Raw genomic sequence first — 17,016 nt, 5'->3', positions numbered from 1 at the left:
AATATCTATCCACAAATTTATCCCTATAAAAATATTAGAAGGAGAACAAGAACCCAAAGAAGTTAACTGCACTTAAGAAAACACAGCAAATAAATAACTCCTCATCAGCAAAATCAAAAGAAGAGAAGCACACACACACACCACACATATGATCTACCACCAACAACATCAAAATAACAGGAATCAACAATTTTTGGTCATTACTATCTCTCAACATAAATGGACTCAATTCCCCAATAAAAAGACACAGACTAACAGAATGGATGTCAAAACAAGATCCATCACTTTGTTGCATACAAAAAAAAATAGCAACAAATATAGACATCATTTCAGAATAAAGCCTGGAAAAGGGTTTTCCAAGCAAATGGACCCAGGAATCAAGCTGAAGTAGCCATTCAAGTATCTAGTAAAATAGACTTTTAACCAAAATCAATCAAAAGAGATGGGAAAGGACACTTCATACTCATCAAAGGAAAAATCCACAGAAGTGTTATCTCAGTTCTTAACAACTATGCCCCTAATGCAAGGGCAACCACATTTGTAAAAGAAACATTACTAAAGCTTAAAATCACACATTGTTCTGCACATATTAATAGTGGGAGACTTCAACATCCCACTCTCACTAATAGAAAAGCCAACAAGACAGAAACTAAATAGTGAAATATAGAAACTACCAGATATCATGAATCAAAGGACCTAATAGAACATGTCACCCAAGCACAAAAGAATATATATTCTTCTTAGCACCTCATGGAACCGTCTCCAAAATTGACCATATACTTGGTCACAAAGCAAGCCTTAACAGATACAAGAAAATTGAAATAACCCCTTGTATCTTAGCAGGCAACCATAGACTGCAGCTAGATTTCAACAACAGAAACAAGAGAAAACCTACACACTCATAGAAGCTGAACAACTCTCTCCTCAGTGGCCACTTAGTCAGGAAAGAAATAAAAAAAGAAATTAAAGACTTTCTAGAACTCACTGAAAACAAAGGCCCAACATCCCCAAAGTTATGGGACACAATGAAAGCAGTGCTAATGGGAAAGGTCATAACACCAAGTGCCTTCATAAAGAAACTGGAGAGTTCTCATACTAGCAAATTAAAAGCACAGCTAAAAGTTCTAGAACAGGAAGCAAACACACCCAAAAGGAGTAGAGTGCAGGAAATAATCAAACTCATGGTTATGCTAATTTAGAAACAAAGAGAATAATACAAACAATCAATGACACCAAAAGCTGGTTCTTTGAGAAAATCAGCAAGATAGACAAATACTTTGCCAAACTAACTAAAAGGAAGAGAGACAGTATCAAATTAACATAATCAGAAATAAAAAGGGGGAAATAACAACAGAAAATGGGAAATCCAAAGAAACATCGTCTTACTTCAAAATTTTGTATTTCACAGAATTGGAAAATCTAAAGGAAATAGATATTTTTTTCATAGATATTACTTACCAAAAATTAAATCAAGATAGGGTAAACAGTTTAAACAGTCCTTTAAGCCCTAAGGAAATAAACATAGTCATCAAAAGTCTTCCAACCAAAAAAGCCCAAGGCCAGATAATTTTAACACAACTCTACCAGACTTTCAAAGAAGAGCTGACACCACTACTCCTCAAAATATTCCACAAAACAGAAACAGAAGGAACTTTGCCAAACACATTCAATGAAGGCATAGCCGCCCTGATACCTAAACTACACAAAGACCCAACATAGAAAGAGAATTTCAGACCAATTACCCTCAGAAACATTCATGCAAAAATACTCAATAAAGTACTTGCAAAGCAAATCCAAGAATACATCAAATATGTCATCCACCATGGTCAAGTAAGCTTCATCCCAGGCATACAGGGATGGGTTAACATATGAAAATCCATTAATGCAATTCACCATATAAACAAATTGAAAGAAAAAAATAACATGATCATCTCATTAGATGCAAAAAAAGCCTTTGACAAAATCCAACTTCATGATAAAAGTCTTAGAGAAATCAGAGATACAAGGCCCATGCCTATGATTCATAAAGACAATACATCCAATGTCAATACCCAACATCAAATTAAATAGAAACTCAAAGAAATTCTACTAAAATAGGGAACAAGACAAGGCTTCCCACTCTCTCCATATCTCTTCAATATAGTACTTGAAGTTCTAGCTAGAGCAATAAAACATCTAAAGGAAATAAAGGGGATACAAATTTGGAAGAAAGAAGTCAAAATATCCCTAGTCACATATGATATGATAGTATATACATGTGACCCCAAAAATTCCACCAGGGAACTCCATCAGGTGATAAACACCTTCAGCCAAATGACTAGATATAAAATTAATTGAAAAAATCAGTGGCCCTCTTGTACACAAATGATCAATGGGCTGAGAATTAAATAAGGTTAACAACACCCTTCACAATAGCCACAAATATATATAATCTCTTGGTGTGACTCTAACCAAACAAATGAAAGGCCTCCATGATAAGAACTTCATTCTCTGAAAAAAGAAATTAAAGAAGATATCAGAAGAAAGAAAGACTGCCTATCCTCATGAATCAGTAGGATTAAATAGTAAAAATGGCCATCTTACCAAAAGCAAAGATCCATTGCAAGTCCCATTAAAATAACAATACAATTCTTTTAAAATTTAATTTAATTTTTATTAATTACAGTTTATTCACTTTGTATCCCATCCATTCTCCCTGCCCCATCCCTTCCCAATCCCACCTTCTTCTACTATGCCCCCTCCGCCGAGTCCACCAATAGGGGAGTCCTCCTCCCCTTCCATCTGACATTAGTCTATCAAGTCTCATCAGCAAAATTCTTTACAGACCTTGAAAGAACAATTTTCAACTTCATATGGAAAAACAAAACAAACAAACAAACAAAAAACCACAAAAAAATAGTTAAAACAATTCTGAACAATAAAAGAACTTCTGGAAGTATATCCATTCCTCATCTAAAGCTGTACTCCATAGCAATAGTAATAACAACTGCATGATACTGTCATAGAAACAGACTAGTTGATCAAAGGAATTGAATCAAACACCCAGAATAAACCCACCCACCTATGGAAACCTGATTTTTGAGAAAGAAGCCAAAACCATACAAAAGAAAAAGAAAACATCTTCCACAAATGGTGCTCTTCCAACTGGATGTCTACATGTAGAAAAATGCAAATAGAACCATATTGATCGAGGGCAGAAGAAGATGGCGACAGCTAGTGTGCACCTTAGCTGAAGGGCAAAGGATCTGCCTGCAACACGGAAATTGCACTGCATGGAACCTTCTCCAAAATAGACCATATAGTTGGTCACAAAGCAAGCCTCAACAGATAAAAAAGATTGAAATAATCCCTTGTATTCTACCTGACCACCATAGACTAAAGCTGGACCTCAACAACAATGGAAATAACAAAAAGCCAACATGCACATGGAAACTGAACAACTTGCTACTCAATGACAGCTGGGTTAAGGAAGAAATAAAGAAAGAAATTAAAGACTGCCTAGAATTCAATGAAAATGAAGGCACAACATACGCCAATTTATGGGACACATTGAAAGCAGTCCTCAGAGGAAAATTTATAGCACTAAGTGCCTTCAAGAAGAAATTTGCAACATCACATACAAGCAACTTAATGGACCAACTGAAAACTCTAGAAAAAAAAAGAAATGAATACACCCAAGAGGAGCAGACAGCTGGAAATAATCAAACTCAGGACTGAAATCAATCAATTAGAAACAAAACTATTCAAAGAATCAATGAATCAAAAAGCTGGTTCTTTGAGAAAATCAACAAGATAGACAAACCCTTAGCCAAATTAAAAAGCAGAGAAAATCTACCCAAATCAGCAAAATCAGAAATGAAAAGGGTGACATAACTACAGACACTGAGGAAGTCCAAACAATCATTAGGTCATACTACAAAAGCCTACACACCACAAAATTTGAAAATCTAAATGAAATGGACAATTTTCTTGATAGATTCCATCTACCAACATTAAGTCAAGATCAGGTAGAAAGACTGAATAGCCCTAGGAAATTGAAGCAGTCAACAACAGTCTCCCTCCAAAAAAAGCCCTGGGCCAGATGGTTTCAGCACAGAATTCTACCAGACCTTCAAAGAAGTGCTAACACCAATACTCCTCAAACTATTCCACAAAATAGAAACAGAAGGAACATTACCAAACTCATTCTATGAAGCCACAGTCACCTTGATACCTAAACCACATGAAGACCCAACAAAAAAAGAGAACTTCAGACCTATCTCTCTTATGAACATTGATGCAAAAATACTCAATAAAATACTTGCAAACCGAATCCAAGAACATATCAAAGATATCATCCACCATGACCAAGCAGGCTTCATCCCAGGCATGCAAGGGTGGTTCAACATACGGAAATCAATCAATGTAATCCACCACATAAACAAACTGAAGGAGAAAAAACACATGATCATCTCCTTAGATACTGAAAAAGCATTTGACAAAGTCCAACACCCATTCATGTTTAAAGTCTTGGAGAGATCAGGGATACAAGGCACATACCTAAACATAGCAAACACAATATACTGCAAGACTATAGCCAACATCAAACTCAATGGAGAGAAACTTAAATCATTCCCACTGAAATCAGGGACAAGGCAAGGCTGTCCACTCTCTCCATATCTCTTGAACATAGTACTTGAAGTCCTAGCCAGAGCAATAAGACAACTAAAAGAGATCAAGGGGATACAAATTCAAAATGAAGAGGTCAAAGGGTCACTATTTGCAGATGATATGATAGTATACATGAGCAACCCCAAAAATTCAACCAGAGAACTCCTTCAGCTGATAAACACCTTCAGCAAAGTGGCAGGATACAAAATCAACTCAAAAAAATCAGAAGCCCTCCTGTATACCAAAGACAAAAGGGCCGAGAAAGAAATTAGGGAAACAACACCCTTCCAAATAGCCACTAATAACATAAAGTACCTTGGGGTGACAAAAACCAAGCAAGTGAAAGACCTGTTTGAGAAAAACCTCAAGGCTCTGAAAAAAGAAATTGAAGAAGTTATCAGAACATGGAAAGATCTCCTGTGCTCATGGATTGGTAGGATTAATATTGTGAAAATGGCCATCCTGCCAAAAGCAATCTACAGATTCAACACAATTCCCATCAAAATACCAAAACAATTCTTTACATACCTGGAAAGAAAAATTCTCAGCTTCATATGGAGAAACAAAAAAACCCAGAATCTCCAAAACAATCCTGTACAACAACAGATCATCTGGAGGTATCTCCATCCCCAATCTCAAGCCGTACTACAGAACAATAGTAATAAAAACTGCATGGTATTGGCATAGAAACAGAAAGGAGGTTCAATGGAACTGAATAGAATACCCAGAAATAAACCCACACACCTATGAATACTCAATTTTTGACAAAGAAGCCAAAACCATTCAATGGAAAAAAAGACAGCATCTTCAACAAATCGTGCCGGTCAAACTGGATTTCTACATGCAAAAAAAATGAAAATAGATCATATTTATCATCTTGCACAAAACTAAAGCCCAAGTGGATCAAAGACTTCAACACAAAACCAGATACTCTAAATCGGTTAGAAGAAAAAGTGGGGAACAGCCTGGAATTCATTGGCACAGGAGACAACTTCCTGAACAGAACACTAACAGTACAGGCTCTATGAGCAACAATCAATAAATGGGACCTCATGAAACTGAAAATCTTCTGTAAAGCAAAAGACACCGTCATCAAAATAAAACGAATGCCTACAGATTGGGAAAGAATCTTCACCAAAGCATTTTCTGACAGAGGACTAATATCCAGTATATGTAAAGAACTAAAGAAGCTGAAAAGCAGCAAACCAAGTAATCCAATTAAAAAATGGTAAACAGAGCTAAACAGAGAATTCCCAATAGAGGAATATCAAATGGCAGAGAAACACTTAAAGAAATGCTCAACCTCATTAGCCATTAGGGAAATGCAAATCAAAGCAACCCTGAGATTTCACCTTACATCCATCAGAATGGTCAAGATGAAAAACTCAAGTGACAACACATACTGGAGAGGTTGTGGAGAAAGGGGAACCCTCCTCCACTGCTGGTGGGAATGTATACTGGTACAACCACTTTGGAAGTCAATCTGGTGCTTTTTCAGACAATTAGGAATAGTGCTTCCTCAAGACCCAGCTATACTACTGCTAGGTATATACCCAAAATTTGCTAAAGTACACAACAAGGACATTTGCTCAACCATGTTTGTAGCAGCTTTATTTGTAATAGCCAGAACCTGAAAACAACCCAGATGTCCATCAATGGAGGAATGGATACAGAAAATGTGGTATTTTTACAGAATGGAATACTACTCAGCAATCAAAAATGAGGAAATCATGAAATTTTCAGGCAAATGGTGGGATCTAGGAAAGATCATTCTGAGTGAAGTATCCCAGGAGGAGAAAGACAAATATGGTATATACTCGCTTATATAGACCTACAAGATATGATACAGATAATGAAATCTATACACCTAAAGAAGATAAAGAAGAAAGAGGACCCGGGGTAAGATGATCAATCCTCACTTAGAAAGACAAATGGGATGTGCATTGAATGTATGACAGGAGTCTACCACAGAAGGCATCTGAAACACTCTACCTAGCAGTGTTTCAAAGCAGATACTATGACTCATAACCAAACCTTCAGCAGTGTACAGGGAATCATATGAAAGAAGGGGAGTTAGTATGAGGTGGAAAGTATAGGAGCTCCACAAGGACCAAATATATCTGGGCACAGGGGTCTTTTCTGAGACTGACATTCAACCAAGGACCATGTATGGATATATTCTAGAACCTCTGCTCAGATGAAGCCCGTGCTAGCTCAGTAAACAATTGGTTTCCCATAGTGAGGAGAACAATGACTATTTCTGACATGAACTCAATGGCAGGCTCTTTGATCTCCCCACCCCCCAAGGGAGGAGCAGTCCTGTGAGGCCACAGAGGAGGACTTTGCAGCCAGTCCTGAAGATCCCTGATAAAACAGGGTCAGATGAAAGCCTCTTAGATCAATAATTAATATGGGGACCTCATGAACCTAAAAATGTTCTGTATGGCAAATGACATTGTTAACAGAATAAACTGTAGCCTACAGACTGGGAAAAGTTCTTCACCAACCCTGCAACTGTTGGAGGGCTATTATCTAAAATATATAAAGAACTCAAGAAATTAAACTCCAACAAACTAAATAATCCAATTTAAAAAAAAATTAGGTACTGAGCTAAACAGAGAATTCTCAGCAGAGGAATCTTTAATGGCTGAGAAGCACTTAAAGAAATGTTTGGCATCATTAGTCATCAGAGAAATGCAAATCAAAATGACTTTCAGATTCCATCTTACACACTCATTAGGCAGAATGGCTAGAATCAAAAGTTCAATGATAGCCCATAGTGGTGAGGATATAGACAAAGAGGAACACTCCTCTACTGCAGGTAGGAGTGCAAACCTAAAAGTCTACAACCATTTTGGAAATCAATCTGGTGCTTTCTCAGAAAATTGGGAACACCTCTACCTCAAGACCCAGCTATACCACTCCAGGGCTTATACCCAAAAGATGCTTCACCATCGAACAAGGATATCTGCTCAACTATGTTCATCACAGTTTTAATTGTAATAGCTGGAATCTGGAAACCACCTAGATTTTCCTCAACTAAAGAATTAAAACAAACAAACAAACAAACAAACAAAAACTGTGGTACACATTTACTACTCATCTATTAAAAACAAGGAAATCATGAAACTTGCAGGCAAATGGACAAAACTAGAAAATGGTCATCCTGAGTGAAGTAACTCAGACCCAGAAAAGCACCCATGGTGTTTATTCACTTGTAAGTGGATATTAGCCATATACGAATCGTAGCATGGTATAAACATGCTACGATTCACAAACCCAAAGAAGCCAAGTAACCAAGAAGGGCCAGGGGAGGATTTTTGACTCTCACTCAGAGGAGAAATAAAATAGACATTGGTAGTGGCTGAAGCGTGGGATAGGAGAGGGAGTATGGAGAGAAATGAGGGTGGGGATCATACGTGGGGAGAGTGGAGACGGAATGACAAAGGGTTTGCCGTGAGAAGAGAAACCATGGGCAGGGGCATCTCTGAGACAAGCTGAAGTCCCATGACAGGGTAGGCTCCAGGGAGGATATGGAGGTAACTCTAGCTGAGAAACCTGGTAGTCTTAGTCATCAAGGAGATGGCAATCAGTATTAAGTTGAAATCCATTTCACGTCAGTGAGAATGAGAATTATCCAAGAAAAACAAAGACAGAACATCCTAGCAAGGTTTCAAAGCAAAGGGAACCCATATGCCTGGATGAAAGAAATTGAAAATAGTACTGAAAACTGTATAGTGAACCACCAGAGTCTAAAAGCTCAGCCATCATATATGTTAGCAGTACCACACCTGGATACATCTGTAAAGCAAATAAACCCAACATGAGAAAGTGATACCTGCCTGCTTGCATTGGCTGTGGGTGGGCTTACTTACTATAGTTAAGTGATGCAAAAGTCATCTGTAAGGAAAGAACCTCAATTGGGAAAATACCTCCATAAGATGGGCTGTAGGTCATTTTCTCAATTGGTGATTGATGGGGGAGGACCTAGTTTATTGTGGGTGGGAGCACTCCTGGGCACATAATCCTGGATTTTGTAACCAAGTAGGTTGAGCAATCCAGGAGAGCAAGCCAGTAAGCAGCATACTTTCCTCACTCCATGGCCTCTGCTTCATTTCCTGCCTCCAAGTGCCAGCCTTGCTTGACTTCCTGCCCTGACTTCCTTCAGTAATAGTAACTGTGCTGTGGAAGTATAAGCCCAATAAACCCTTTCCTCTTCAACTTCCTTTTGGTTCTGGTATTTCATCATATCAATAGTAACCATAACAAAAACAATAGATAAAAATGTATATGTATATACGTATACATCAGTCTTATTTTACTACAAAGAAGAATGAAACCCTGCCACATGCAAGAAAATGAATGGAAATAGAGATCATCATGCAATAAGCCAAGCTCATAGAAAATATTGCTTATTTTCTGTTATATGTAGAAACTGAAATAACAACAAAAAGGCCCTGAAAGTGAAAGAGGGTCTATCATGTCTTGGAAATGGAGCAGAAAGGGAGGAAGGAAAAAGAAAGAGGGCAGAAGGTAGAACCATAAATTGACATGATAAGTGTATCGGTGGGAATGTCACGGTGAATCTCATTAATTCATGTAATAAACATATTAATATTCATGAAAAAGGAAAACAGGCTGCTGTGTTGTATTTTATATGACATTGTAGAAAAGCCAAGTGTACAGCAATAAAACCAAATTGTGAATTCCATAGTGTATGAAGGAAGAGGCAAAATTTGATGATTAAAAATCATCATTACAAAGAGAAACTTTTGGGGCTGATAGAGCCTCTTACAAGGGGACCCTGAATGAGTAAATGTTATTTTTTAGAAGCAAAATCTCAAAAAAAAAATTCTGACTTTCAAGTAGAACGAATTTATCAACATTACTGATTCTAAGTCAATGTAAGAAGATATTCAACAATTTACAGATACTGTTGAGAAAGAAGAAGAATTTTTTTTTTTTTAATTTCAGGAGATATTTTCCAATTGCTTATTTTCAGCTTGTCAATAGCATTTCTTTGTGATTTGCTTTACAAATAACAATTATGGATTCCTTTAAAAAAAAGCCACATTGAATGAGTGGCTGCTTTGTTAATTAAATTAGAAGTTCATTAAAATAATTTCTATAAACATGGTGCTTAGTTAAGTATAATATTCCTTCATGAGTTTGTTGGTGTAATAATCACCCTGTCTCAAGTTACACACTGTTGCTTCCTTGTTGCACTTACAGTGCGCCCGTATTTTACCTCTTGTGGTCTAGTGAGCAATTTAATAATTTAGGAAGGTAATGGAGATTAAACCAGCTGCTTGAAACCCTCACATAATATAGCTATAATTCACATGCATAATACAAAATTGAGCAGAGAGCGTACCTGGGAATATAGCTAGCCAGCAAATGCCTTACCTTTGTGTTGGGGTCATGTAGCTGTTATCATAAGCCTCATAGGTCTGGTCATCATATTCACCTCCATATCCATCATCATACCCCTGAAATATAAAGACATACAATAACTTTTTACATATCAGTCTGCTTTTATTTGTTTTTGTTTTCTAAGAATTTATGTCACGTACGCATGAGTTAATTCCCATGCTTGGTTATGTTTGAATATATTTACAGTTTCTATACCATCTTAAATAAAGCAATAGGTTTTTTTCTTTCCCTTTTTTGATTTTCTGTGTTTTTTTAAGAGAAAGAAAGAATATGGAGTTGGGTGAGTAAGGAGGAGGAGGAGTTAGGAGAGGGAAAAGAATATGAGCTAAATACATTTGCTCATATACTATATATATATATTAAAATATGAACTATATACATAGAAAATATTTAATACTTGTTATTAAACTCTCAACCTATCTAGAACACAGAAATGCCTGTCATAAGATCTATTGACAATTTTGATATGTAATAAAGACCAGTTAAGAAATTAAATGTAATTCTTTTTTTCCAAAATATAACGTGTGGGAGCTACAAAGAGATAGCACTTCTTGCAGAGGACTCTATGTTCAGATTTCAGCATCCATGTTGGGCATAACATGAGTTCCACGGGCTCTGGCACCCTCTTCTGACCTCAGTAGGTACCTGTACTCATGTGCACATACCCACACAGAAATACACATACATACATAGACAGAATTACCAACGAATAAGTTGGAGAAAAACAAATTATGGGTATCTAGGAACACTAGCCCAATAGTGGCATAAAGTATTGGTGGCAATACCATTCAAAGTATTGTTTTCTCCTAATGACCATCATAGTAACACAGAAAGAAAAGTACAGGACCCTTAAATTGTGATCAGGTTTCAGCGGGGGAAAGTGGAGTCATTACTAAAAAGGTAAGTGAATAAAAGAATAAATAAACAAAAAGAAAGAGAAAAAGGAGAGTACGGTTAAAGTACTTTTAGTTTGTTATAAACTTTGTTGTTTTTAAATCTTGTGAGTAATGCTGTGTGCCAAGTTTGATTAAATTACGCTGACAAATGACTGGAGATTTGTCATTGTAGAGTGTGCGAGCAAGCTAGCAATTACGTGTTGCAGCTATCACTCCGTGAGCGATTCAGTTTTATTTCCCCTTGTAGTCATTGACTTTAAATCCACTCGTCTTGACTACTCCCTAGGTCTGACTCTAGGTCTTTGCTGGAGCAACCCCCCCCCAAAAAAAAAACAACAACAACAACAAAAAAAAAACAAAGCAAAGCAGAACAAAACACCATCCTTGTACCCTACCACTTTATACCTTTACTTCACTCTGGGGATGTACCGGTCTCTACTGCCTTGTACCAGACATTAAAAGTGAACATTTCAAGTTGTTAAAATTTTCACACTCGTGTTGAATAAAATGTTCGAAACCAAGTAATCCGAAAGCTAGTATTTTAGGAGGATACTTATAATTTTTAAAAATTTACTTTTTCCTGAATTCCATCCAGTTTTTTTATTTGGTGCTATTATTCATACATCACATATTCTGAGTCTCGCCTCTGAGTCTTTAATTGTCTCATTCATTTTGATGTCATCATATTTTTGAGTAAAATATAAGAGTTCTTCCTTCTAATTATTTAAATATTCCAATTTAGCTACTCTTTAATTTTTTCAAATGAAATATGCCAAACTTACCTTCAGAGTAGAATTCGTAAAATAAATTTTGCCATTAAAAATCATTTATAATAAAACAAAGAAATTACATGTGAATTATTTCAAAATGGTGGCAACAAGGTGGCAGACGTTACTTTTCTCTCTCTCTTTCCCAAAGAGCAGTTCTCTTTCAGCTCTTTCCCATATTATTTCATTGCACTCTGGCTCACAGCGATGGCTCCTAGGCCTGACAGGGGATGAGTTCTCCTAGCCTCTTTATGTAGCCCCACTGGCCTCAAACTCGCCGAAATCCCTTCTGCTTCACCATCTGCCAGACCTGGCTTCTACGACCATAGTTTCCTTACAACAGGTTTTCCTTTTTCTGGGTTTCGTCTTTTTATCCTCAGTAATTTTTACTGAGGATACTTGAGAAAATCTTTTTCTTCCTTCTATTTCTTTTATATCCTATTTGCTCCCTAACTTAGCTTTTTTTTTTTTTTTTTAGGGGCAGAAGATAAAAAAATTAAATTGTAAAAATGATAACATAACAGAAACTCACCTCTCCTTTACCCACTACTTTGCAAATTGCTGACATCTTGTCCATTTGTATATTATATGCAAATACATGTATATATATTATATACACATGTATTATATCATAATATATCATTATATGTTCTATAGACATATATATCTGTATATAATATATAAATGAGCAAGATGTTTCAATAACTGATTTGCATATTATATATACACATATTATTAAAACATTTGCAAATTGAAACATAGATAAGCTATAATATCAATAATAGTCATAACTTAATAGTGGTTTTACATGATTTTCTGAGAAAAGACAGGTTTTTTTTGCTTTTAAGGTATAAATATTCTTTAGAAAATAATTAGCTTAAAATTTAAAGACAATATTTTTGCCTTCAAGATTATTCATGTTATTTTTGATGTACAATAAATTACGGTAACATTTTGATTTATTACCTTTTAGCTTTTTTGAAGTTAATATATTGCTGGTGAAGGCCAATGTGGTGGCTTGAATAAGTACATCCCCCAATAGGCTCAAATATTTGAATATTAGTCACCAGAAAGTGACACTATTTGAAAAGATTAGATTGGCCTTGTTGGAGGAAGTGTGTCACTGGTGGTGGGCTTTAAGGTTTCAAAGGCCCAGCTAGGTCCAGTATCTGTCTCATTCTGCTGCCTGTGATTCTGGATAGTCAGCCATCAGCTGTTTCTCCAGCACCATGTCTGTCTGCCTGCTGTCCTAGTTCCCACCAGAATGATGATAAAGGATTAAACTTCTGAAGGAATAAACTAGCTCCAATTAAATGCTTTCCTTTCTAAGAGTTGCCCTGGTTATGCTGTGTCCTTTCACAGCAACAGCACACTAAGATAGTCAGTGAAGCATCTACCTGGGTATGATAATAAAAAATAAAATAAAATACAAGAATGGAAACAAATTTGGGCAAATAACTTTCAATTACATTTTGTAGGTTGTGATTTAATATTTTCTGTTTCTACCATTGCATATTGAGGATTTCTGTTGCTTCTAGATGATAAATTTTATTTTTTTCCCCTTTCTGGATGCTTTCCAGATTGTTGGTGGCCTTTCTCTTTGTTGTTGTAACTTGGGGAACTTTGTTAACCTGTATAAACTGTCTGTGTTACTGACATCTCAGGTAATAGCTCTATAGAAGCCCTCACCACACACAGGGCTCGACTATAGCCACCTTGTACCCACCCTTTCTAACCCTTCCTCTCTGGTGTGAATCATGAGGGCGCACTTATATGGAATTATTTCCTTCAATAGATGAGATTATGTGCAGCAATTTTTTTCTCTGTGCTGGTCTGCTTAAGTTAATATCTCCCAATTATGCACACTTTCCTGCAAATGGCAATTTTTCATTCTTATGAATAGTGACTGAATAGTAGTACTTCACACAGGGGGCTCTAAATTTCCATCCTAGTCTGCTCTTTCAGGTTTTTCTTCCACTGTGACGGGTACATAAATAGTTCTTTTAGTTGAGAGGCTTACATTTTTTAAGATGAAGACCTTCTAGCAAAGTTTGCACGGTAGATTAGGACTGTACTGTGTCTTTTTGTCTTATGTGAGTCTTCTCATTTTTATTTCTACATGAGGAATTCTCCATGCTCATTATTGCTACGTGACATTTCACTTCAGTTACACACGTGTATTATTAGCTGGATGTGGAGAGGGGCCTCACAGTGCAGCAACAGCTTATTCCCCACCCAGAAAACACCTGTTCTTTTTGGTGGACAACAGTTCCCAGTCCAGCTGGGTTTTCCAAGATGCATCATAGATAGGGGAACCCTAAGCTTTATCCATTGGATTTACACAGTAGGTAAGCAAAAGACTGTTTGGGCTACAAAGGGGCTCAAAAGAATTGAATATCTAGTCTGTATGTTCTTGAACACCATCAAATATTATGAAGACCACGTGGCTCCAGTCTTTTCTTCCTTATTCCAGATTTTTATACTCTAGCTTTGAATAGAAAGTAGGGTCTGGGAAAGATTCTGATATTTGTATCTTGCGTATTAAAATTGTATCCCATGGAAGCAGCTAGCTGAGGCAGGGGTCAGTGTAGATTCCTGTTTTTATGGCCCTGATACCCTTTCATGTTTTTTCTGTCCCTATCTGTTGAAATTCTGCTGAATCGTCGAGGTTACAGTCTGTGATGCTTCGTAAGGAAGTAATTTTTGCAGTTACAAAGCATATGGTGATCTCTGAGTAATGATAACCTGTCATTGCTGTAACTGGTATCTGCAGTGTCTACACATATCATTTTTCGCTTTTTGATATTTTTCAGGTTTCAGAATTTTGCACCTTTTAAAAAAGGAGTATACCATAGTTAGTGACTTTTTTAGGCCTGTGGAATTCAGTATAGTATATTTCATAGAATAGTCACTTGATTAATCTATACTGAGTTGCTAATGTAGCACAAATAATATTCTTTTTTAGGGTAGACACATTTTGGCTCAAATCAATCTCAACCCAAAGAGAAATAATTTAGTATCTAACAGTATCATCCCTGTTCTTGAAGAATAATGTTACAACTTTATCTGGGAGAATACAGCATTTTATCTTCTCCTGTACATTTTTATTTTTGTTAAAAAAATCAAAAACAAAAAAATTCTTAGAATGGAGATATAGTTAATTTACAATTACAATTTCATAAAGTACAAGGTTCAATTGTTCTTTGCAATTGCTTACTAATGAAGAAAAATTGACATTGATACATATATACATTTCAGGTTTGTATTCTAATACTTGGACCATTTTTAAAAACATCTTGTAGTGCAAAGTTTATATAAGCATAAGTATTCATTAATATGTTTGTGCGTATGTATGTAAATGTTTAAAATAAACAGTTCTGCAAAGCAGCAAATGCCACTAATTAGTCCACAGTCACAGAAAATATGTTTGCCAATATTCCATTGTAATCATTCAAAACAAAGTCTTTATTATTCACAGGACAATCCTCCCTGCATAAACCTGGCTTTCTGAGGAAGATGGAACAAAATAAGAACGTTCTAGAAATTGGCATGGAATTGTGATAACACAACTCCAGCTTCATCCTGTCTTCATGTGGGAGTTACTACCTAAATTGCGAATCAAGGTGTGCCACCGTGACTGTCTCTATACTGTACCTTAATTCCTATGCCGTTGAAATGGTATCAGCTACAACATAATCTCATTGCAGGAATTTAAGCACATGGAAGCTGTAAAACACACCATGCCCAATGCAAGATTTTTCAGGAACTGTTTACTGTCATGGTCATAGAAGCTGGCTTTGAAGAACATTTTGGATAGCTTAGAGAGCATGTGGAACCAGGGAGGGCAGGCAGAAACAGAACAAAGTTAGAAAGAGAACCAGAAAATTATGATTTATGTAGAAAATATAACAAGAGTTAGGCCTCTGCCATTGTTTTCTTGGACATTTGGATAAGGGGCTAAGAACCTAGCTTGATTTATGTTCATGTATTTACTCATTCCATCAGTATTTTTTGAATATTTATTGCATCCTAAGGACTCCTTTAAGAACTTTTCTTTAGGATATACATATATCTGTAGGAAGTGCATTGGTGTAGAGCCACCCATTGAAGCACAGAAAACTTAACCCTAGTGGCATCCGTGAAGAAAACTGATGCTTCCTCCCATCAGGCTTGCCCTACCAAAAGCTTTCTACCTGGGATGAGGCTTTCTAAGACTTTTCCATCAGTACTGAAATTTTGACTGGCTTGATCTAAAGTTTGGAGGACATGTGATAGAGTAAATATTTGAGAGAAGTTGAAAAGAGAGTCTGGGATTGGATTTGATCAAATCACAGTGTATATGTGCATGGAATTCTCAGAAAACAAAATGAAAACCAGGAGAATCACATGTAAAGAAATGCCATAAAAGTATGTAGCTACAAAAAGGAAGTAGAATAATTCATCCGGTTCTTTCAGAGAAAGAACTGCTATTTGGTTTTCTGAGCCTGCAGAGAAGATGCAGACAGTAAAGTCCCAGAGTGAAAGGACACAACAGTGAGAATCAGAGAAGGGTTAAAGGAAGCGGCTAGCCATGTGAGCTATACCAGTGAAACACATTTCCAGTCAGCATGCAGCGATTAAAGTCATGGGCTGGAGGAGATGCTTTATTTTTCTACTGTTTCTTTGAAAGAGAACACCATTCTATCCTAACCTGTGAGTGCATTGTGTCTAACAACCCACTTTATTGTAGACACTGGAAATAGCGTTGAAGATTTCAAAGTCTTTAAGTGGTATTTCCAAAAACATTCAGAGTACACCGGATATCTCAGTAAAAGAAAAATGTCTGAAATAAACACTTACCTTCTTCTGTCCATAGAAATGTGATCTTTCTGCAAGGGGATAAGACTTATTTCTTTGTGGAATATGGCAAGAAAGAATATAGCTTATTCTTTAAGATTTCCTCATATTTGTCCACCTATCTATTGTTTGGATTTCTATTATTTCAAAGACTAAATATCAAAGGCCTTAATAGCATCCTTAGAAAGCACAGTCTTGGCTCTTTTTTTCTGGGTTTTTCCTAAGCCTTACACAACCCACTTTTGGTACAATATAAGATATAGGTCTAAATTAAAGGACCCAAGAAAGTGAAACTAAATAACTTTTATAATTTCCTATGAATTATAGATAATTCATATTTCTGAGTATCATAAAAGGCAATGCAGAAAACAAATGCATATTGCTTTCAATATGCAGCTATTTTTTTATCTGCTTCAGATAGTGTAATGAGTCGG

At 36.3% G+C, this 17,016-nt stretch overlaps 1 protein-coding gene across 3 annotated transcripts in view; it reads right to left on the bottom strand.

Annotated features, from left to right (window-relative positions):
- The window catches only part of Khdrbs2 (KH RNA binding domain containing, signal transduction associated 2), a 469,930-nt gene that overhangs the window by 37,485 nt on the left and 415,429 nt on the right, over positions 1 to 17,016 (bottom strand). For all 3 annotated transcript variants that reach the window (XM_021646488.2, XM_060369817.1, XM_060369816.1), the window contains one exon: positions 10,057 to 10,139. In XM_021646488.2, coding sequence (XP_021502163.1) covers positions 10,057 to 10,139 — 83 coding nt within the window. The remainder of the gene's footprint in view (positions 1 to 10,056; positions 10,140 to 17,016) is intronic.

The sequence above is a fragment of the Meriones unguiculatus genome, chromosome 16 (genome assembly GCF_030254825.1).
Source record: "Meriones unguiculatus strain TT.TT164.6M chromosome 16, Bangor_MerUng_6.1, whole genome shotgun sequence".
Taxonomy (NCBI): domain Eukaryota; kingdom Metazoa; phylum Chordata; class Mammalia; order Rodentia; family Muridae; genus Meriones; species Meriones unguiculatus.
The sequence above is the reverse complement of the archived record's forward strand: the minus strand, read 5'-3'. Positions and strand labels throughout refer to the sequence as shown.